Source organism: Myodes glareolus, chromosome 17 (assembly GCF_982192425.1).
Source record: "Myodes glareolus chromosome 17, mMyoGla1.1, whole genome shotgun sequence".
NCBI lineage: Eukaryota > Metazoa > Chordata > Mammalia > Rodentia > Cricetidae > Myodes > Myodes glareolus.
The window spans coordinates 12,568,297-12,593,022 of NC_142042.1; the positions used below are offsets into that span (position 1 = coordinate 12,568,297).

Consider the following 24,726-nt stretch of genomic DNA (forward strand, 5'->3'; position numbering starts at 1 on the left):
TATACCTTCGGTCCTCCAAAATCTCTGTGGCTAATTTTAGTTAGTTAGTAGCTAGCTCTGCCCTCTGATTCAAAGTAAACATTCGTGCCTGTCTCAAGAGTGTCAGAGTGTGACCAAAACACCCCACAACAGTAAGCAGTTTTTAAAAATGAGGGTTTTTTTTCTCTTTGAATTTTATCTAAAATAAACCTAACTGTAGAGCATTTTGCAAAGAAGAAAATGGTGAGAGAATCTTCTAAGGGATTCATGCTGTGCAGCTTTGGGTTATGAGCAAGAATAGTCCTCACGGGCACACAAGCCTCCTCGACCATCCTCATCCCTGTGATGACAGTTCCAATGTCACTGACACTAAACCCCAGCATGTCGGCTGCTTCTTTTCTAAATACGACAGTGTTGAAATAGCCCTTCAGCAAAACGAAATCATGAACACATTCATCAATGACTGGAAGAACCTTGCAGAGGAAGAAAGCACCTTTGGGGACAAGAGCGACACCCACCTTAAAGAGTACCAGTCCTTTACAGACCTTCACAGCACCATGGAGAAAATGATTACCTGTGTCTCATGGCACCCGACCATCTACGGTAAGGAAAAGTCTTATTTGAATATCTAAGACTGAAGATGAGATTGACTTCGGCTAAACATATAAGGCTTACTGAGTGCCAGGCCCCTGTCAAGCAAGCATTTTCCACACGCACACACTTGGTGGAAAGACTTGTTCAGGTCACACAGCTGCAGGGGCAGTGAACGAAGAGTCTGCCTCTGCCTGGGGCCTGCCAGACCCCCCGTGCTGAATGTGCTGTCCCTAACCCTCTGGGCAGACATCTTTAAAGAACTCAACAGCTAAAGGAAAGCAATTGATGTGTTCAGGTGTAGCCATGGGAAAAAATTAAGTCTCTGCTCACTTTCTCCCTTCCCGCCCTCCTCACTGACATTTTTCTGATTAAAAATGTTTCTTGAAGGCTGGAGAGATGGCTCCGTGGTCAAGAACACAAGCTGCTCTTGTAGGAGACCAGAGTTCATTCCCAGCACCCACACCAGGTGGCTCACTGCCACCTGTAACTCCAGCTCTGGGGGATCTGATGCCTCCTACTGGTCCCAGGACACCTGCACTCAAATGTGCATACCACACAGAGACAGACACATAGTCACACAAGTAAAGACAAAATCATATTTTTATTACCAAGCCTTCCAAATAAGCTGTCTCTGCTGACTGCACATCTCAGTTTGCACCAGCTACGTTTTCAGTGCTAAGGGACATGCAGCTCACGCCCACAACATCAAATCTACCACCACGACAGGCACAGAGTGGGGGTCTTTCTGTGCACGGTGACTGCTGACTGCTTGGTACTTGTGTTTGGTTCAACAGGGCTCATAGTCGTGTCGGTGGCTGTGCGCCTCTCCTTTGAAGAGAGAGTCCACTTTTCGGGTAAATTACTGCTACAGCCATCCCTAATTCTTTTCTGGAGTTTCTCTGATCCCATACACCCTCAGGTAATGGATGGATATTACACCAAAAGCTTAACTTTCTCAAATGTTCTTGAGAATGTTTCTTCACGTTCTCAAGTCTTTAGAAAAATTTGAACTGCAAATTATTTCATGATCTCCCAATGCTGTAAAACCACAGGAAATAGGTTTCTTTCTTCACGGCTCGCCATCATTTAAGAGGAGCAGAGCTAAACTTTACAGTTACTTTGTTGAAAGTATATTGTGCAAGTCAGTTTTAGGAAATAAAGCTGCTGGAGCTGGGGAGGTGGCTCAGTCTGTAAAGTGTCTGCATGAAAGCAGAAGACTGCGTTCACATCCTCATAAGCCACGTAAGAAGCCACACTGATCGTCACATCTGTAACCACAGTGCTTGGGATAGGACATAGGAGGAGCTCCAGGGCTCACTGGCCAATCAGTGACCTTCAGGTGCAGAAAACATGAGGTAGAGAAGAAATTGAGGACACCCGATCTCTACCCTACACACATATACACATGCAACTATACATATTTGCACGCACACAAGCATGCACATGCAGGCATACACACACATAACTCTTTAACGGGTTTTATTTAAATATTGAGGTATTTAAATGCAGATAGATTTTGAGTTTCCTAAGATTTCCTCAATTATGAGGATCACCAGTAGGGGATGACAGTGAGCAAGAATAACTGTGTAGGAGAGTAATGCCAACCATGATCCCAGAATGAGGTGCAGGATCCTTTCTTCAACTCCCATTTAGTGGCAGACAGTCATTAAGGGGGTCCAAAACTTGCAACTGTTTATTCAACTCTCCAAACTTTAGTTTTACTAAAATACACTCGCATGAGCACATACACACTCACACACATTCAAACCAAAACCCTTATCCAACCACATAAAATGAGACTGACGGCTGGATTTATTTCCTGTTTCCATTTTCTTCTCAGTAAGAGTTCTTACTATGGGGTGCTGTTAGCAGTGTATTATTTCACTGCTCTTAAGTGTAAGAATATTCCATTCCTCTGGTGGTTAACTATTGCAGAATAAAGGCTTCCCCTAATGAGTTCTAGTTTCTCTTCTTCATCACATCTAGATTAGGACAGTTCTGTTCTAGTGAACTGCACATGCTCTGTTACAGATGCAGATGTTCTAGTAGACGGCACATGCTCTGTTACAGATGCAGATGTTCTAGTAGACGGCACATGCTCTGTTACAGATGCAGATGTTCTAGTAGACGGCACATGCTCTGTTACAGATGCAGATGTTCTAGTGGAGTGTACATGCTCTGTTACAGATGCAGATGTTCTAGTGGACTGCACATGCTCTGTTACAGATGCAGATGTTCTAGTGGTGTGTACATGCTCTGTTACAGATGCAGATGTTCTAGTAGACGGCACATGCTCTGTTACAGATGCAGATGTTCTAGTGGAGTGTACATGCTCTGTTACAGATGCAGATGTTCTAGTGGACTGCACATGCTCTGTTACAGAAGCAGAGATCAGAATGCTAGATCTCTAGTCCTCCCTTACTTTACCCCTCACTAGTGCAGGCCTCCCTCCTGAGAGGACAATATCCTGGTGCTCCTACGCTGGAGGGCTACTCTCCACCCTGCATGGAAGTGTGACTAAATGTCTAGTTTGTTAGGATGTTAAATGAGTTTCCTTACTTCTATCTTAAAGACTAGTTTGAAAAAGGCTAGCATGGGCTGTGGAGATGGCCATGTGGGTGAAGCAGGCGTGTTAGAGTGAGGAGCCGAGTCTACAGCCCTAACACCCACGTAATTATTGGGTGACTATGGTGGCCTTCCTGAAACCCCAGTGATCTAGAGGCTGAGGTAAGGGGCCTTGGGACAGTGGGATAACTAAAGACAGATGAATTAGCTAAGATGACCTGTCTCGATAGATAAGTCAGAGAAGAAGACACTTGACATCAACCTCTGACCTATACACACATGTGCACATACTTATGAACACACATACACACATACACATGCCACACACATATGCACACACAAAAAGTACTTTTTAAGGGCTTATGCTAGTGATTTACATTTTCTAATCAAAACTAATAGTACAAGTATTTTTACTTTCAAAAGTAGAGCTCTCTCTAAAATCCAGGAAGTGCTATAAACTAAAATTCACGTAAGTCCAGTTGGAAAAATGCAGTTGGGCCGGGCATGGTAGTGTGAGCCTTTAATCCCAGTGCTCAGGGTGCAGAGGCAGGTGGATCTCTGTGCGTTTGAGGCCAACCTGGTCTGCACAGAGAGTTCCTGTGTAGCCAAAACTACGAAGCGGGAGCCTTCTCAAAGAAAAAGAAGAAAAGGAAAATCCAGTTGGAAAACTTTACCTGGGGCCTATCTTTTGGCACTGTGGGTAGAAAACAATGGTCATGCATTTGCTTGGTGATATTAACTTAATGATCCTTTCATGCTTAGTTCTCATCTTCTGTAGTTCACATTGTCGTAAACTCAGCAAGTTTTCTTTTTGACTGTCCACTCTGTGCCGGGGTAGATACCATAGAGAAGAAAGACAAACTGCTTATCTCGCAGAGTTTATATCTTTGCTATTCAAAAACACTAATTTCATATCTTTTGTTTTAAATATGATAACTTGCCCCCAGTAATTACATATCCCTTGGGTGGGTGATGGAGGGAACTAGATCCCTGAGGGGGCTTACCCACCAGTCTCATAGTTGGGACTAACATCTATGATAATATTCCACAAAAGTGCCGCTGAGGACTGACTCAAATGTGCATGATTTACAGACAGCTACAAAATTAGACTTATCCCCATCTCAATATTATGTAATAGATTTTCTTGTTCTTTTTTGATGCATGGATTGACTTTAGTTGATGCTGGAGAGCCCTGATGACATCTTCTGCTTTGAGTTCTGTCCGAGTGACCCTAACATCATCGCTGGAGGCTGTATAAATGGACAGGTAGTTAGGAATTGTCTTCAGGTGTTTATTGATGCTGTAAGAAGTTTTGATTTGGGTAACTTTAGAACTCAAGAGTGCAGTATGGCACAAGGGTGACATGTTGGCCATATAGCAACTGCTGTGCCAGGACTTGAGTAGAAAGATAAGTCGGTCATGGAATTGGCACTTAAGATACACATGGGAGCTGGGCAGTAGTGGCACACACCTTTAATTCCAGCACTCAGGAGGCAGAGGCAGGCAGATCTCTGTGAGTTCGAGACCTGCCTGGTCTACAAGAGCTAGTTCCAGGACAGGCTCCAAAGCCACAGAGAAACCTTGTCTTGAAAAACAAAAACAAACAAAAGGAAAAAGCAAACAAACAAAAGATACACGTGGGATAATTCAGTTAGGATAACAAATCTCAGTTAAATCTATCCTTTTTTATCCAGCCCAGACCCACTTGCCTAGGCATTGCCCTTTGACATCAATTAGCAATCACGAAAATGCCTCATAGACGCGCCCGCAGGTCTCACTGACCTAGGCAATTTCTCTCTTCCCAGGTGGCTCTAGTTTCAACCAAAACTAACCAATGCAACAAGCTACAAGCATTGCTACCTCTCAGGAAAGAGACCCTTGCTTGTATTTCCCTGCAGCTATGCAGGAGTGACTAAATAATGCAGAACACAAGCAGAAGTTCAATGGGAAATACATGGACATCATTGAGTTTGGATGCACTTGGCACTACGTTTCCTTCATTTTTCTTCTAAGACATCTACTTCATACCACATGGAGAGAATGCCCTCCAGTGTTGTATTAGGGAAGCCAAACACAAACCTTTAAAGTCTTTCTATGGTCTAAGCTTCAAGCTATTTCAATCCAGTGAGTCTGACAATTAGAAACTTCACTTAGTGCGCAGGATGTAGCTGGAGAGGGTTGCCCAGAGGATGCAAAGCCCTGAATTCGATCCCCCAGAGAATGGGGGCACACACCTGTACTCTCAGCACTTGGGAGGTGGAGGCAGGAGGATCCAGAGTTGAAGGTCATCCTTGTCTACATAGATAGTTCAAGGTCAGTCTAGGCTATATGAGACCAGAGCCCATTGATAAAATAAATAGAGGCATCTGTTCTTTCTGTGTGTGGCTGAGACAACTTCCTTAGTTTAGATTCACACAGCAGCAACTTCCAGTACATTTCTCCAGAACAGCAGGAAAATCAGAAAGCAAACACCTCCCTGATTTTCCTTTAGCAGCTGCTGAGATTGTAGTAATGACCCATCTCCTAAACCAAGAAAGTCTGAAGTGCCTTTGATCTGTGACAAAAATACTATGATTTTGTTTTAGAATATTGTAGAAAGGGGCACAATGTAATAGAATCACTCTTGGTTCGCCAACATTGACAGTCTGTGACCATCTTGTGGACTGACACGCTGGTTAGTCATTGACAACTGCCCTGGTCTGGTGTTGTATATTCTACTTTATTCTTGTTTTTAAAAGAATGACCATCCAGGTAACACACAAACTCTGAGGTAGCAGTTAGAGGCAATTAAGGTAATTTGTCTGCCTTTCCTCCCCCATGATCGGAAGTTTGTACTTAATTCTTGAGAATCTGGGTAAATTCTGTTTTTCCCCAGGTCTGAAGCAGCTACACCTATATTCAGAGCAGGACAAGAGACAAAATCTTACCAAAGCATGGGGAAGTGCCCGCTATTTGTCTTGCATTAATTTGCTCAATAACAGCACCCTTGAGCATAGAACAAGGAGTGGCGGATACTGACGGAGAGATGAAAGCACTCTCTTCAGTATCTGCTCTAGAAGTTTTGAGTTACGTAGGCCACAAGCTAGATCTGATTATGCCCTAAGGTGATTGATTTTTCTCAGGCTCCATACCAGTCGCTTCCTACAAAGCAGTCTCTCGGACCCAGTTCTCTGTGTCCTGAAAGTGCTGCGCCCTCCTTTCCTTCTGCTTTAGGTCGTCCTGTGGGATATCACGTCACATGCGGACCGCATAGAAAACATCAAGGCCGGCGGCAGCAGAAGTAAAAGGACCACTCTCAAGGTCGGCTGTGTCTAGCTCTCCGGTCACGGGAATGCTCCTACCGTTCCAGAGTTCCGCAAACACACATACTCCGCACGAGACACGTGGCAATATTTTTATTTTACCATTCTTCACATCTGCCTGTAGGCATTTTCTGAATCGTTTTTTATGGAGGTGTTCACTAAAAACACAATCAAACAAGATTCTTTGACCAGCGCAGGATTTTATGGGGTTTTGCTGCTGTATTTTTGTTAAAGAAAATGAAGGAAGCCAATAATTTGTCTAAAGTGATTTTCCTGAAGGAGCCTAGGATGCAAGGACAGAAAGTCTGGGTACCCAGGTGCTGTCTCACAGGCTCTGAGCTTGGACGTGCCGCCTCGCCTCTCCAAGGGCCAGGTCACATGTGTAAGAGGAAAGGGTGACATTGGGCAAAAGTGCCGTTCCCAAGCCTGGTAAACTGAGTTCCATCCCTGAGACTCACATGGCAGAAGGAGAGACCTGGCTTCCACAGTCAAACACAGCCACATACATGTACACATGTATGAAATATATTAATGTCAATTTTAAATTTAAAAAACATGTTATGGTCCCGTAAGGCTGTGGACTCCATCAGGAGTACTGGGAAGAGCAATCAACCTCCATGTCAGTACTTACCCTCCATACAACACGTCCCTCCAATCCCAGTTCTCCATCCTTGGGGGCCATAAGGCTCTCCCTGAGGAATGGTGAGATGTATGCATCCCTGTACCCATGGAAACACTCGTTCAAGAATAGATTGGGTCCATAATCCTTGTGAAGTTTAGAGATTGGACTCCATTGAAAGGGAAAGTTGGTAAGTCTATTATTAAATTTGTGGTCTGCTGAAACACTAATTTGGTTTTCCCTAAACTGATACAACTCTGGTTTTTTCCATTTTAATTGCAATAGCTGGTGAAGTGGAGTTCGCCCATCTCCTCTCTGAAATCTAACGTTCTTTTAACATTTCTCTAGCCTATGTTTCTCCTGGAACCAGACAGTAATAAAGAAGCGATGTACATCAGACACTGTGCGGTGTCTTCAATAGAAAACGGACATAGGAAAGTAATCACAGATATACACTGGCTGCCAGACTCATTTGAGGTGAGTGTTGATGGCTGTGTGAGTGCTGGGAATCAAACCTTGATCCTGTAGAAGAGCAGCCAGTGCTCTTAACCACCAAGCCATCTCACCAGCCCAAATTCTGTTATATTTGTGTTGTTGTTGTTTTGATACAGTGTCTCATGTATCCCAGACCGGCCTTGAATTTCTGTCTTTCCTGTCTCCACCTCCCAAGTGTTGGGCTTACAGATGTGTACACCATGCCCGCGTGTGTGGTGCTGCTGGAGGTCAAACCAGGGTTGTGGGCAAGCACTGTACCAACTGAACTAGGCACAGTCCCTGCTTAGTTCATAAAATATGTTTGTCCAAGCTTCTGAAATAGTATTACAATTTCAGGGGTTTGTTCTAGCTTCCAATATGTTACTGCAATGCAATGCTTTTACTAAACCTCCTTAGGAGAGGGAAGGGTTTACTTGGTTTACTTGGTTTACACTTCCAAGTCGCTCCTCGATGGAAGACGAGGCAGGAACTTAACGCAGAAACCTTAAAGGAATTCCACTTGCTAGCTCTACCGTGCTTAGCCATCTTTCTTGGGGTTTTTGTTTGTTTGTTTGTTGTTTGTTTGTTTCCCAGACAGTATTTCTGTGTGTAGCCTTGGCTGTCCTGGAACTTGCTCTGTAGACCAGGCTGGTCTCAAACTCACAGAGATCCGCCTGCCTCTATCTCCCAAGGGCTGAGACTAAAGACGTTCATGACCATGGAATTATACAGCCCAGAATCACCTGCTCAGGGATGGTTCTGCCCACAGTGGTTTGGACTCTCAGGCACCATGGAATAATATGATTTCCACAGACACGCCATAGGGATGTCAATTGGATCTAGGCAACTCCTCAACCAAGGCTTTCTTTTCAGTTGACTCTGGGCTGTGTTGAGTTGGCAAAGATAATTAGGACAGAGTTCTAAATCTTTAAAATGTAAGGTCCTACAGTTGTGAATCTCTGAGACCCTCAGGGTGGCTTCAGTAGAGATCCAATGAAAGTTGGCATTTCGCACACAACCAGAAAGGGTTGGGAGCTGAGGGTGGGTCAGCCTGGTCTGCGGTTGCCCGGCTGGCAGGATGCCTGCAGGCCTGGCCGCAGCATCTCCCTCTCATCCAGTCCTGCTAAAGTCCCTTTGCTGTCTACTATTTTACTCATGAGCCCTATCAAGACAGCCATGTTTCCGTATATATTTGAGAGGGCCAACCTCACAAGTTACTCCAGAATGTGTTAACCTCCTCAACAAGTAGTTAGTGCAGACTTTGGACCTTCTAAGAGTGTGAGCGAATCCTGGAGATCCTCTGTGTGCTTGCGGGGCTGTGTAGTAATTTGACAGCAGACGTCATCCGTTTCCTTTTATCTTCTAGACTCCTTTCTTTTATGTTAGGGGGGACAGGGTCTTTCTATGTAACCCTGGCTATTCTGGAACTCTCTATGTAGATGAGGAATTAAAGTCACCAGTCGCCGTCAGTTCCCTACTTGAGATTTATCCCCTTTTCTATATATCTTACCTGTTTAATAGTCTCCTGAAACTATTTGGCTTAATTAACAGTCGGTAGTGGAAAACAGAAAGAACCTGCATTTCTAAAACTAACGAATAATTAAACGATGTGTACCATCTACACTTTATAAAACATTTAAGGTAATGTGTGAATAAGCAGTTAAAATTCACACTGTGATCGGAGAATCTGAGAATCAACATTTATATACATCTTAATTAAAACGGTTCACAGAAATATTTCTGTGAACAAGGAGTGGATAAGGAATCAAAGTAGAGTTGTATTTGATCTTAAAACTCAGATTTCAAATGTCTATGGTAATGTTAATGATATTTTTTAAAAGAAGAAAAACTTTTTAAAAGAGGAAAACAGCTATGAGAAAAATCATTTCTAGCTACTCAGAATTTGCTTTTTTAATAATAGTCGTTATGCTTTCAGAACTTCATACACGTAAACTTGGTGAAATACTGATGGCTAGGGAAACCAGAGGCGGCCTTAGAGGGAACTTGTTAGTTCACCGAATTTTCTTTTAATGAAACGTTTCTTTTAAAACGTTCTTTTAACGTTTTAAATAGATTAACAGAATGGGCTCTGTCTTTGAAAATCGGAGTGGGATAAACTGTCAGCTGGTCACGTGCTCAGCGGATTGGTAAGTTTCATTTCAAACACTTCCCAAACCCTTTGCAAGCCAGGCTCTTTGGCTTCGATGTCCCTAAAACCCATCTTTGTCTTCACTCATTCCATAATCATTACTACAGCAATAACCTAACATGAGTGAAGGAGAATTGTATAGACTATTGCTGGTAAGTGTTGCTGGCATTTAAACCAGATGAACGCTGACCTGGGGCAATGTGGTGCACACCTGTAGTCTCAGCGCTCAGGAGGATCCAGTAGGCCGAGTCGTCTACAAAGCAAGTTCCGAGCCAAAAGAGAACAAAAGAGCTTTTTATGGGGATAAACTTGAAAACAATAAGAAAACGGGAGCCAGCAAGAAGGCTCAGCTGGTAAAAGCCCTTGGCAGAGAAACTTAACAACCTGGGTTAGAGCCGGGATCCAGGGTGGAGGAGGGCGCCAACGATCAGCCGTTCTCCTCTGGCTGCCACGTGCCCATGGCATGCCAGTGCCTGTGCTCAGACACATCATGGGCACAACAGCAGTAATAATGGTAATAATAATAATAACAGCAATAGAAAACATAGCTAACTGCACTTTCTCATTGGTATCAGTGCGTGGCATCATCTCCTTCTTCATACACCATATTTGACAATCTGTGGTATATGCTGTTAAATTCAGTTCATCTCACATGGGACAGGAAGGCTTCTCAACAGTAGAAAAGTGTTGTTATAATTTGACAGACATGTCAGAGGCTATTCATTTAGATAAAATTGCATCGGCCCATTTATAGAATTAAGAATTCATAACAACATGGGAAGTTTAATACTTATCTAGATAAGTAATGCTTATCTAGCCTCCAAATGCCAGGAGAAATTACTATTAAAAACAGCTTTGTAGCTCATAATCAAAGCACTCAAAAGACTGGAGCCTGATAATTATGAATTAAGTCCAGCCGAAGCAATATGGTGAGGTCCTATTTTTAAAAAATCTTTGAATCTCGGTGTGGTGGCACACACCTTTAATCTCAGCACTTGGGAAGCAGAGGTAAGTAGATCTCTGTGAGTTTGAGGCCAGCCTGGTCTGTATAGTGAGTTCCAGGACAGCCAGAATTATGTAGTGAGACCCTGACTCAAAAATCCAAAAAACAAAAACAAAAATCTTGGGTCTGCACAAAAATAATGGCATGGTATTTATGATAGGGAAGCTGGCAGGACCAAACTTAAACTGTGGGGTTTAAGCAAAGGCACTGAAGACTTTAACAACCACCATTAAAATTGTGTTTTTGATAGAGGAGCTTATTATATATGAGTTGTATCTTAATAAAGCTCTTATATTCCTTTTCAAAGTCATCAGTTTCCAAATTGAATTCTGCTGTATTACCATCGAGACAAAGAAAATCAAACATCTATACACACGGTATGAGTTTGTAAATCATGGAGCCTGGTGCTGGAGGGAAGACCCGGTGCACTGACTGCTCCTGCCGAGGTCAGGCTCAGTTCCTGGCACCCACGTGAGAAAGCTCAGCACCTCCTGGAACTCCTGTTTGACCTCCACGGACACCGTATTCACACACACGAAGTCATGTGGAGCCACACACAAACGCATTAGTTAAAAATCAAATCTTTTCAGAAATGAAACACAGAATGGCCTCATTTCATAAAAGCTTAGCTTCAGAAACACTAGGAAGTTGCCATGTTAACATGTAGCCATCCATGATGTCTAGACATTGTGCTTCTTACTTGTTCTTAATTAAATAATAATAATAATCACATAAGCTTTCTTTTAGCACAATATGTTTTTGGGATATTCGACCCTTAAAGCCTACAAGCACAGCCGCACAGACCGCTGCAGCCACAACCGACAACAACACAAATTCCCAACAACCAGTAACAGAGAAAAAGAAAGAAGAAACCATTGAAATTCCCTTTGATGTGCCGTCGACTTTTTTGCACCTGGATCTGTCCTGGAAACCCCTGTCTAAAGTAAGCAACGTGGGCGTGGTTCTATCCTACACCCCACACATTCTGCCTAGATGGCACCATGCACCCACCCTCCAAATGAAGAATGGCTCAGACGAACACAGGATCTCAGTATTCACTAATTCATTCATTCAGCCAATAAACTCCTGACTGAGGATGATTGATGCTGATCTAGACCCAAACAGACACTCAAATCGCAGTGAACTCGGGGCTGGTATTTCCTGTATAAGCAAGCTACGTTTAGAAACAGTTGTGTGATGATTCTTTAGCTGCATATTGGTTCCTTAAAGATTGGTTACTACTCAGGTGGGCCCAGGAAAGTTAATTTTCTCCACTTCAATAGGAAAAATCTGCACATTTTAAACATCAGTAGTAAGAAATGATATGCTAATACTGCTGACCAAACAGAGCTGAGAAGTCAATGAATAAGAAGTCATCTGTATTTAACTTGAGTCAGCAATTCACCTTGAAAATAGCCTAGCAGTGTATGGGAACATGTGGAGTATATGTGGGATCTTTTCTTTAGATGTGTGATTCTAATTTCAAACTTGATATTTATATTTTCTTTTGATTTATGACTATCATGTCGACACTCCTGGGAGTTTGCTCCCAGACAAGGAGTTTGGAGGGGTGAGACTATTTCTGATGTGGCTGGGAAAGAACAGCAAAGAGAATATTATTAATTGTCTGGTGGAGGGGTCTGAAGAGCCAGGTCAGCGTTTTAAGAGCCATTGCTTAAAAAAAATAAAAAATAAAAAAAAATAAAAAGAGCCATTGCTGCTCTTGCAGAGGATATGGGCTCCTTTCCAGCAACCACGTGGTGGCTCCCAACCAGCACTGACTCCAGTTCCAGAGCATGGGATGCCCTCTTCTGGCTTCTGTGAGCACCAAGCATGCACATGGTGCACACACATACATACAGACCAAGCATCCATACACATAAGATGAAATAAATCTAAAGCAATATTTAAGAAAGGAAAGAAATTATCTTGGGTAAGATTTACTGATATGTAAAACAATTGAATATGCAAATGTACTCAAGAATAATTGCATAGCGAGGAGATAAACAGCCAGAGGGAGAAAATGGGGAAGATTGTCATGCATGATGTAGGCACAGAGCCACATCCATAATTGGGGTAAAGCGTGTCCTTGATCGGGCCAGCAGGCATCCGGGTAGAAGTCAGGCCCCTTTCTGAAGCTTCATTCTACTGAAGGATTTAGGGATCAGGGAACCAATCATTGTTTTAAGCTACAGCTCCCAAAGGTGAGTTTGGAGAGTGTAATATAAAACATATAAAGAATGAAGACATTTTGCAATTGTGCCCAGGCAAGCTTCCCTTGGTTGCATAGTCTTAGAAATACAAATTAGATGCTTTCCATGCAGAAAAGCAACTGGGATAAAAGAGGGGCAGGGCAGTAGAAGGTAAGTGTGTTACCATCTAGGAGCAAAGGGGAGGGGTAAAGGAAAAAAATACAAGGGTTTGCTATTGTATCTTTCTTTTATGTTCTTCCAACAGATAAAGCTGTCTAAAGGGGAAACGAACTTAGATCACTGTCCAACCAAGCTGAGCCTGGGCGAAGACCCTCTTCTTTGCAGAATTCAAGGTAACTAACTAACCACCTTTGTCCATCAAAGGGCATCTTGGGGTGTTCATATCCATCTATGTCTAAGGTGAGTTACCTGCTGGAACAGTCTGATTTGTAAGGATTCAAGTTTAAAATGGCTGGAAGAGAGGTGGCCTGTATTAAAGTCATCAGGACACAGAGGACGCAACAAATTCTGCAGTTCAGATTTGTAAGCCCTGAGAGTGTGTATGTGTGTGTGTGTAAGCCCTGAGAGTGTGTATGTGTGTGTGTGTAAGCCCTGAGAGTGTGTATGTGTGTGTGTGTAAGCCCTGAGAGTGTGTATGTGTGTGTGTGTAAGCCCTGAGAGTGTGTATGTGTGTGTGTAAGCCCTGAGAGTGTGTATGTGTGTGTGTGTAAGCCCTGAGAGTGTGTATGTGTGTGTGTAAGCCCTGAGAGTGTGTATGTGTGTGTGTGTATGTGTGTGTGTATGTGTGTGTGTGTATGTGTGTGTGTGTATGTGTGTGTGTGTATGTGTGTGTGTGTATGTGTGTGTGTGTGTGTGTAAGCCCTGAGAGTGTGTATGTGGGGGGGGTGCGCACACATACATACGTGTGTTTGTGTGTCTGTCTTTTTGTCTCTATCTGTCTGTTCTACCTGATTTTATTGCCCATACTGGTCTTGAACACTGGACTTGGGGAGCCCCTGAGATGGCCTCTATGTCACCCCTGCCTCCAGGTTGCCGCCCTGCTTGAGTCCCTGCCCTCACCGCTTTAAACGATGAGCTGTCCTATGGAACTGTGAGTGGCATAAACCCTCCCTTCCTTCCCACCTGCCTTTTGGTCGTGGTGTTTCATCACAGTAATCAGAGCCATCACGAATACGGGTGGATATGACCAAAATACATTGTAAACAAGTATGAAAGCCGCAAAGAACATAGAAATCAAATGTAATGTTGAGTGAAGCCCACCTACGCGATTTGTAGCATCAAAGACTAGTTTTATAGACCGAAACTTATCTCAGGCATAGCCAAATCAATTATGAAACACAAAGAAACCAATTTCTAGAATTATAATTTTTAAACTAACAGCTACACGGCACCATGATAAATTAAACCAAATGAAAGAGGAAAATTCATTTTTAAATTAAAGGTGTGTGCCACCTGCCCAGGGTCAGAAGACTTTTACTGATTTTTACTGACACCTACCCCAGGCTCAGTTATGACATGGGGTCATGGTCCTGACTTCCAAAAAGCTCCGTAAGGTTTGTTAGCCCAGTCAGCTAGCAAGCAGTGGTCCTACCATCTGTGAGGGATGAGTTTCAAGAGCTTCAATAGCCGCTTCAAGACACAAACACACTGGTTTGCTCTATAAACAAGACAATTAAGATGCTACCAATGGAACTGCTCATAAAATACAGCATTATGACTGTATCCTGGAATAAAGCTTCCATGAATCGGTCCCTAAAAGTACTGGGTTGCACTTCCGGCTTTTTACTTGAAGTGTTTTTGCAGCTTCTCTTGTACGCATCCAAACCACCAGGCTCACTGATTTGCACTTCGGCACCGTTAGTAAGTTAAAGGGGACTGGGTCACTGGAGCCCAAGCTTGGCAGTGCCACCGCTGTGTATCTGATTAGCAGGATGGCTAAGTGACTGATGGGCAGGTGCCCTGTGCAGTGCGGATGTGCTGCCCAGGGGCAACTCACACCTTAGCCGCGTGGAACCAGATGGCACCAGGCCTCATTGCCCTGAGGAGACTGCCAGGCAACTTAAAATGAAGTACTTCATTTCTGGAGTTTTCCATTTGCTCTTTCCTGACATCCATAGACCTTGAGTCTGAAATTACAGAAACTGCCACCGCGCATGGAGAGACTCCTTCCTAGTGACTGCTGAGGGGGAGGCACGGATGTGGTCTTCTGCTGCTGTGCACTCGTCTGTCCCTGTACTGTCCTTCAGCTGCTGCTTCAGGTTTTGAAGATTCGTCTTTAGAAACATAAATCCTAAAATTAATGTTTCCTTCCTTCCTCCTCTGGAGGACCCCAGTGCAGTTCATAGCACCCATGGCAGATGACTCCCAACTGCCCACCTCCAGCTCCGGGACTCTGACACCCTCTTTTGCAGAGTGGCCATCTACACTTACACGTGCACACACACACACACACACACACACACACACACACACACACACAATTTAGCATAATAAATCTTTTTAAAGATAAGTATTTCCTTTCACAAAGCTAATATTCTGGTGGAACAGATATACAATACATTTGCAGGCACTTAAGGAAAAGTCTGTTTAAAATAAGTAGCTTGTAGCACACCCCTAAGTTGTCAAACAGGAAGACATGTCACCAAATGACTATTTTCTTTCTGGACAACATGATGTTGTTACAAGTTATCCTTAAAGAAAAGCATTTGGGATAAACCACATCATAGAAGCAAAAGGCATGTTCTCAGCAGAGACACACACGAGTCATATAAAAGTTCATGTTGCCTGCAATCCCAGGGTCTCAGAAAGGTTGGCCATTTCTTGCCTACTGGGTGAATAGCCAGCTTTAAGAATTTTATTAGCTATCACCTGTGGTTTTGGCCCACTACCAGCTACGCACCTATTCTGGCCAGCCTGGATCTGTCCAGCACATTGCACACAGGACTTTCCTGTGACATTTTGCCTATTGATGCAGCCCTGGCGTGGACATGACTCACCCACCCCTGTTGATTCTGCTCCGTTTTCTGGCATTCTGTCGCCCTCTAGTGACCAAAGACCTCTCGCCTTTTGCCCACCATTTTAGAACCCAGAAGTTAGTGGCCCCTAGACACAGTTCAATAAAAACTTTAAGAAATTCTGTGTGTATTACTTTTTACTTGAAAATGTATTTTTTCATATAATACGATCATGATTTTCCTTGCCCCAACTGCTCCCAGATCCCCCCCATCTCTCTCCCCACCCAAACCCATAGCCTTTCTTTCTCTCTCATTAAAAACCAAAGAGGCAACTAGAAAAAAACAAATCAAAATAGGAAAAAACAAACAAACAGGAAATAAAGGAGCCAAAAAAAGTACATGAAACACATACAGATGCAGACACACACAGTGTGTGTGCACGCACGCGTGTGCGCATGTGTGCGTGCGTGTGTGCGCACGTGTGTGTGTGTGTGTGTGTGTGTGTGAGAGAGAGAGAGAGAGAGAGAGAGAGAGAGAGAGAGAGGGAGGGAAAGAAGGGAGGCAGAAAGGGAGGGAGGGAAGAGCAAAGCCTAAACAGAGCATTGACAAACCTCCAAAAACACCACCGAACTTGTTCTCGTGTTGGCCATCTTCTGCTGAGCACAGGGCCTTGTAATGAACACGGAAACAAATCCTTCTGAGTGAGTAAAAAAGGGGAATCTGTAGTGTAGGTAGAGCAGGAAATCTATAGTATAAGGATAGGTATAATACAGAAAATAGGAAATTAAGTAAGAAAACTGTGTGAAGTAAAAAATTATTAAGGAGAAATATTAAGAGAACATTTTGCCCACTTGGAGGCTGCCACACCCATCTGGCCCTACCAGAAGGGAAGGTTACACCCAGTAACCTTGGTAACAAAAGTAATCTTGCCACAAAAGAAGGACCCCACCCTTCTGTGTCCAGTCGATACCGATAGCCTAGGACAGCTGGCTATCAGAAGGATCGGACAGGAGATGGGTTCGAATGGGTATAAAAAGAGAGGCAGAAGAAGCAAGGCAGTCATCTCACCATCACAATGGCCCTAACATGCTGTTGAGCCTCATAGTGAGATCCTCCGAACGCCTTGCCTCCCGAGAGCAGAACATCACCAGACCACACAGACTATGCTGTCAAGAGTTGAGCTTCGCTGTCAAGCACCCGGTTCGGTCAGGCATCCAGTCTAAAGAAACCCAAAAGTCCTTTTGAGGTTTTTTTTTTTAAAAAAAAAAAAGATTTATTTATTTGTTATGTACAGTGTTCTGTCTGCATATATACCTGCAGGGCAGAAGAGGGCACCAGATATCATTAAGGATGTTTATGAGCCACCATGTGGTTGTTGGGAATTGAACTCAGGACCTCTGGAAGAGCAGTCAGTGCTCTTAATCGCTGAGCCATCTCTCCCGCCCCCCCCCCCACCAAAGTCCTTTTTAGGGCTAAAGAAATCCAACAGTCCTCTTCAGGACTGAAGAACCCTTATAGAGGATATCAGGTTGTATGATGCTATTTACACTCAAGTATGAGACTCCGTAAATTTAAGATTGATGCATCTGCGATCTACTAATTATCATTAATGCATTAATTAAATTTGAGATTGATGCATTGGGGATGATTGGAGGGGCTTAGATGCATTAATATGTATGTTTGGTGTGTGAAATGTTATGCGTGTGTTTAGTGTGTGAAATGTTAAGAGATATTTTATGGATAATTGGTAAGGATTAGGAAATGTTAATTGACAAGTTGTATTAAGGTTAAGAAGTGTTTTATGAATAAATGATAAGCCAAATGAAGGCTAGGAATTGGTTTTATGTATTAGGATTAGTAGGATTAATAATTGTGATATTGAATTGTTTGTGTATTGCCTATCACGGTCCTCACTGCATACTAAGAGTGTGAACCCCATAATGCATTGGATATAGAAGCTACTAGTAAAAAATCATTATAAAGATTCTCTTGCTTGGTCTGGTTACTCATCGCTCTCTGGGGAGAATGACACTGAGTCCTCATAACATTACTCACAAAGGAACCTTGAGCTGAAACCCAACAGTTCGCAACAGGCCTGCCCTTGAGTGTGGTTTGTATACTCAGTGAGACTCCATTAGAGAAAACTGGTTTTTTTTTTCCTTTGTAAGCAATTGTTAATGAGAAATAACTTCTGGGTTATTGTGGGGGCTTGTGTCTCATTCCTTTCTCAGCACTAGGTAGACACCAGGTCCACTTCTTCATGAGAAGTTCTGTACATATTTCAAGGAGAAAGGCTTCACTCTAACGGCTACTGAGTTCATTTAGAATAGCCTTCACAGCCTGCCACATACTTTTTCGGCAGCGGCATAGTGGTTAAGATCTGGCGCTGACGGTCTGTGTTTAATATCTCAAAGCCACAGTTTATTGTATGACCAAGTAAATGACCGTGCCTCTCTGTGCCTTGCCTTTTCTCTGTCCTGTTCGGGGGGGAGAAAGTAAGATGATAAAAGGAATATGTAACAGAGGTGGCTACCTCATAGGGCATTGCGCAGGTGGGTCCTTATAGGCGTGTATACAGTTTAGTGCCTGGCTCGTAGCAAGTTGTCAGTAAAAGTCAGTGTAAGAATTGACTGAAACTCTGAGGCACATGATAATAGCTTCGAATTCACTAACTACCCAAGGTTATCCCACTCAAGTCTGAATGAATGCTCCTGATGAAACCACTTTGCTCTGGCCTCTTTGACTCCACAGCATGAAACTGGTCTTTTTGCGCCACCAAGATGGCTCAGCAGGTAAGGTTCTCGTAGCCCAGGCCCGAAGGCCTGAATCTGATCCCTGGGACTCGCGTGGTTGAAGGAGAGAACAGAACGTTGTTCTCTGACGTTTCTCACACTTGCTCTGCACACGCGTGTGTGCACACCCACTCGGATTTTCCAAGGCCCTATTATTTTCTTGATGTTACACCTTGTAGTGTTTTGTGTTCCCTGTCTTTCCCCCTCTTCAATTTCTCCTCACCTGTCCTTAAGAGAACAAAAAGGAGCACTCCCTCAAGTTAAAACGGAGTATGATTCCATTTTTAAATATTTACTTATTGTTATGTGTATGAGTGTTTTGCTTGCATGTATATGTGTGCACCCCACGTGCGTCAGGTGCTCACAGATGCCGAAAGAAGCATTGGATCCTCTGGAACTGGAGTTTCAAGTGGTGGTTAACTGCCAGGGGTGCTGGGAACTGAGCCGAGGGCCTATGAAAGAGAAGCCAGAGCACTTACTAGAGCCACCTCTCGAGGGCAAGATATAACCCGTCGTTCCAAAACCTGCTTTACGTGTATCCACAGAGATGCCACCAGAAGAGAAATAGCAGCTCTTCAGTGTTGTTATCTCTGAGAGACGTGACATTAAGTATGATTTTGTTATTTGGTGCGTGCTTTTCTCTATTTTCCAAAGCTTAGCAATGTCTATAAATTTTACATCATAAAAACCTTTCTCTAAAGTAAAATAACATCGGGAGTGGAGCTTCTCACGGCCGATTCAGTGTGGCCACCGACACTGCAGCTGCTTTAGTGTTCTTCAAGCAGAGCGCCGAGCCAGGCTGGGGGTTTGGGAGGCCGGAGAGTCCCGGCTCCAGTCACGATGGACAGTTTCTTCTTCGGCTGTGAGCTCTGCGGCCACACCCGCTCCTTCACTTTCAAGGCTGAGGAAGAGGATGATATCGAACACATGCTGGCATTGAACAGGCTGTGCCTTACCGAGGGAGCCAAGGTCGAGTGTAATGTGGTGGAAGTTGTGGCCCGGGATCACGACAACCAGGAGATTGCTGTTCCTATGGCCAGTCGCAGGTTATCTTGCCGGCCCATGCTCAGTTTGGATGATTTCCAGCTTCAGCCACCTGTAACCTTTCGCCTGAAGTGGGGTTCGGGTTCTGGGCCCATGCGCATCACTGGTCGGCATCGGGCTGTGCGTATGAACAATGATCTTTCTGGAGAAGAGAGTGAGGACGAGGACAGTGAGCAGGAGGAAGTTGAGCTGTGTGGCATCCTTCCTGCCAAAAAGCACGGGGCAGGTCCTAGCCCCCTTTGGTTAGGGAGTTGCAGGCGTCATGCACCGTATACTCCTGGACAAATTTCAAGAATCGTAAATGTTTTTCTCTCCTTGAAGAGGAAGAGTTTGGGAAGGGGCAGGTGGGAGGGACTTGGACCGGTGCTAAGAGAGTGGGCATTCTCCACAGGGCCCTGTGTTTGCTCCTACAAGTTGCCTGAAGCTTCTCTTTGCTCTTGGAGTGGGATACCTTTAAACATCTCTCCTGCTCGCCCCTCCACCTGCCCAGATTGAATGTTTTGTGAACCCCCTGGTTCAATTCCCAGTACTGTTTAAAAAAAAAAGGTTCAGAACATTTTTAACACTTTTTACATTTTTAGATAAAGATCTAAATAAAGTGGCATTTGGATTTTTGCAAAAAAAAAAAAAGTAAAATAATATCAAATAGGAGAAAAAAAATCCCGGTATGTTGGCCTTCAGAATAGCTGTCCTTTATGCTGTTTGCACACTTAGCTTTAATGCATAGTATATGCATTAATATATTCTATATATACACTATGACACGGTTGGTGGTAGTCTGAAAAGGTGGGGAGTTACAGCAAAACTGAAGCCTGGTGAGCCTTGGACTTAACCAATGCCTTATTGAGAAGGAGACAAATGTAATAGATGAATGTGGCAAGCAACAGAAAATATGATATATCTTTCTCCCTAAACAGGTACTTCTTCTATGCATGTTCTTCAGAAAGACAAGATGTTAAACCAGATCAAAGCCCTAAAGGCAGCTGAAATAAACCCCTACCACAATCTCGAAGCTGGGTTAGCCAATATGCTCAAGCCCATAGATGAGTTCTGCACCAAGTTCTTTGTGGGGACAGAGGTAAGCTAGAATTGTCTGGTTTTTAAACTACATCTCCACCCACACCCACACTGCTGTAGTTTTATAACCTTTAGTTTACATGTTTGCTGCCTGAAGGCGTTTTCATGTTTCAATATGTTCATTTGTATTTAAGAGTTTTGACCGAGATGCCTTGTAGACTCAGGTCTGAAATCTCCTTAATGGGCTGGGGGGCTCCTTAATGGGCTGGGGGGCGTAGTTCGCTGAGTGCCTGCCTAGCATGCACGAGGCCCTGGGCTTCATTCCAGCACCACATAAACCAGGCTTGGGAGCACACATGGGTGATCCCAGCACCCAGGAGGTGGAAGCAGGAGGCCGGAGGAACACACATTCAGGGTGGCCCGGATCTAGTGACCTGGAGCCGGTTCACGGTGGGACCACTGCCTCGCGCCACTGTCTGTGGCTCACCGCCTCTGTCTCTTTCCCATTTGTGTGACTGTCTCCTCGGCTGCTCCACATTGGATGCTTCTGTCTTTCCCTCTCCTTAAAACAGCCATAGGTTAGCATCGAGCTGCACAATCTTTAAATCCGAGCTGAGACGTGTGCGTCCTGCCCTCAGCTTTAAAAGGTAAACGCTGTGATGTATCTTTCCTCTCTACCTTATTCCAAGTCTTTATTATATCCTAACTTGGTTGAAACACTGAGAACAAATCACTGAATGACCCAAACTTGTTCTCGCCCCGCCACTCACCCTGGGAAAGTTAGGAAGGCCAGCAAACAGCGAGTCTCCACAGCCAACCAGGGTACTCCTATCCCTATGTGTACATAAAGCAAACTCGTTTGTTTCATCTTGGAATCAAATGCAGTAACAGTTTTGAGCCTCTCTTTTCACCTGGCATACTGGATTCTCATGTGACCTGTTGCTTTTATTTGTCTTTGTGCCCCCAGTCTTAGCACAGGGCCACAGAAAACAAGGTCTCTTGCCTCTGAACTTACCACATTTATCCAGAACCTGTTATCTTTCTAGGAAGGCGAAGTGATATACACAGACTGGAAAATGGAGAGAGACTCTGAAACTGGACGGTTTATGCGTAAGTTTTATGGGCTAGCCTGCTATGAATAAGATCTTTCTGTTGCTATTGGCATATGTTAATTATATGTAATAATGGGATTCCTTGTGGCATTTTAACACACATGTAAAATGCATTTTTATCATCACTCCTCATCGCCTTCTCCTATCTGCTTCCGACTCCCATTGGTCCCCTTCATCCTCCTACGTGGTCCTTATTACTTTATTAATGAGCCAATGAGTTTCAGTGGGCTTGCTTACTGGTCCTTGTTTCGGACTTATTTACAGGAGTGTGGGCTTCTTTGCCAGTGTCTACATCACTGAAGAGATGTCCTACCTCCTCCAGCCACCGTGACTATCCTCAGATATTCAGGAAGTGGCGGGGCTTGGTGAGCCCCTGCCTGACTAAAAGCCATCATCTGCCTATAGTTCCTCAGGGGAAATGGGGCCTCGTGGCTCAGCTCTCCCTTGCTTGCCCAGATGTTATGCCAGTAATCACCAATGCCGTGAGATCAAAAGTGTAGCCACCGCGTGTGTTCTGAAGACTGCCTTCTGCCTCTCTGTATTCCTTTCATCTGTGAAGCTTTGTGTCTTGGGGGTATTGCTATACTTATGAGCTCATTCAGGGATGCCCATGGTGGACATGTGTGCTGCATGCAGACACTATTCAGTCCTGTGACCCACAGCAGAGGACTCAACACCATGGTAAATGTGACTTCCTCCTGGTCTCATACATGCTCCTGGGGTCCCATCTCCTCTTACAGTCAGATTTTGAAAACTATTTTAACAGTGGGAAAAAAGTCATTTATTTTAAATGACTTTTATTCCAGTTTGATGCTGTGGGTCGGACAATGGTGATAGGAGACGAGGAGGAAGTGTCTTGTTGACACTTGTTGACAAAGCCATAGCGTTATGGCTGTCAGCAAACAGAGAGTGGCGGAGAAGCCCAGAGCAGAGCTGTCTTTCTCGGGCTGTTAAGAAATGGTCCCACTTGGACCCACAGTTGAGCAGAGGAGTCCTGTCTTAGTCAATGTTCTATGGCTGTGAAGAGACACCAGGACCACAGCAGCTCCTATAGAGGAAAACATTTAGTCGGTGCTGGCTTACAGGTGTAGAGGTTTAGTCCATTGTCATCAAGGCAGGATGCATGGTGGCGTGCAGGCAGACATGGTGCTGGAGAAGGAGCCAAGGGTTCAATATCTGGCTTGGCAGGCAGCAGGAAGAGAGAGAGAGACACTAGGTCTGGCTTGAGCATTTGAAAACTCAAAGCCTAGTCCCCGTGATATACTTCCTCCTGTAAGGTCACACCTACTCCAACAAGGCCACATGTCCTATCCTTTATATAATTACCTCCGTATGAGCAGATGGCAGTCCTCTCATTCAAACCACAGTCCTGAAGGGTGGAGACTTCTCAGATTAAACGGGGAAAGACCCTCCTTGTCAACAGAGCAACAAGGGGAAGTGCAGGGGAACCCAAAGGAGCAGTGGACAGAAGGGAAGCAGGAGAATTCGGGGCCAAGGCATAGCAACCTAGAGGTCAACAACAGCCGACAGGGTCAAAGAACTCTGACGGTATTAATGAGATTTCTAGAGCCAACCATATTCAGTAAAAGCACCTGGAGAGAGAGTGGAGGCTGGGTCAGTGGAGTTGGCTATTGCCTGTGGAGGTCCTAACGGAAGCAGGATGAGCTGTCACAGCGGCCTAATAAGAGCAGTGTGGACCAGCAGGCGGACATGGTCACAGTCATAGAACAAAAAGATCGTGGGAGATGTGAGACTCTATGCCAAGATTTCGTGGCCAATGGATGGAAAGGAGCTGCTTTTCATTCATTGGCATTTAGTCCATTCCCAGCAAACGAGAGGAGCTCTAACCCAGGGCCATGGGAGCCCCTGAAGCCATCAGCCCAGCGCCATGAGACAGGCAACGCTGTGCCAGCCTGCTATTCCCATTGAATAATGCTTGCAGGGTGGGAGGATTGGTACGCAGCTACCCTCAATTGTAATCCATGTGCCCTGTTCACAGTCTGTGGGCTGCAGATGCTTTCCTTGTGAGCTCCCACCCTGCCTCTGTCATAAACACCAAGATGTCTCCTGGGCAAAGGCAGAGGGAGCTGCCACAACTTGGTCCCTCCTCACCTGCCTAGCTCTACACAACCAAGCAGGAGAGAAAATTCCATCCTCTTAGGGGAAAAAAAGGCAGATTACCCCAAATGAGATGGGGGTGAGGGTCACGTTAAGTATTTCCAAATGATGCAAGGACCGAGCCAAGAGATGCAGATCTGAATGAGGACAGTTGGTGTAAACCATTTTACGTAGTAGACCCTTAAACTTAACTTAAACCCTTCCAGCACTGTCCACGGCTAAACGCCTGTCATTGTTACAGCAGCCCTGTGGGGCACTGCCTTGGGCGGCAACGGCAGTCTTTGAACCCAGGCAGTCTGCCGCCAGTCTGTGCCTTTTGATTTTGTTACAATTGTCTTTACCCAACCTGGCCTGGGGGCTCGGGCACTCCATTTAATGACTTAGGGACAGCTCCGTTCATTGTTGAAAGTCACGCTAGTCTTCCAAAGGGCACTAGAAAGAAAAGATTAGCATAGGATGTTATTAAAAAGAACACACCTTACCATTGTGGATAATGTCATAGCTGATCACACAGTTCTGAGGGGTTCCAGGCCCCAGGACAGCCCTGCTCACTCAGAGAAAGTGTGGAGGGAAACTGCCCCAAGAGTAACCCCGAGACCAGCAAAAACATCCACAAAAACAAAGCCACTGCTTGTCTGGGGTGTCCTCTGCCTTACAAGGAATTTTCTAGACCACTCAAGGAAGCCTGGGAAATATGAGTTCTGTGATCTCTTCAAGATGAAGCCTCAGAAAGAGGATCTCTGGCTTCCTACCCAGAAGGACCACCGTTTTTATTATTTTGTTTATTATTA

The 24,726-nt window shown here is 44.4% G+C and overlaps 1 protein-coding gene and 1 pseudogene across 1 annotated transcript in view; both read left to right on the forward strand.

Annotated features, from left to right (window-relative positions):
* Nucleotides 1-24,726, forward strand: part of Dnai3 (dynein axonemal intermediate chain 3) — a 66,082-nt gene that overhangs the window by 30,457 nt on the left and 10,899 nt on the right. Inside the window, exons 9-18 of the mRNA XM_048453663.3 lie at nt 392-582; nt 1,368-1,492; nt 4,315-4,404; nt 6,352-6,438; nt 7,408-7,536; nt 9,607-9,680; nt 11,433-11,628; nt 13,143-13,230; nt 20,606-20,766; nt 21,752-21,815. Coding sequence (XP_048309620.2) covers nt 392-582; nt 1,368-1,492; nt 4,315-4,404; nt 6,352-6,438; nt 7,408-7,536; nt 9,607-9,680; nt 11,433-11,628; nt 13,143-13,230; nt 20,606-20,766; nt 21,752-21,815 — 1,205 coding nt within the window. The remainder of the gene's footprint in view (nt 1-391; nt 583-1,367; nt 1,493-4,314; nt 4,405-6,351; nt 6,439-7,407; nt 7,537-9,606; nt 9,681-11,432; nt 11,629-13,142; nt 13,231-20,605; nt 20,767-21,751; nt 21,816-24,726) is intronic.
* On the forward strand, nt 18,605-20,110 carry LOC125412737 (nucleoplasmin-3 pseudogene; annotated as a pseudogene).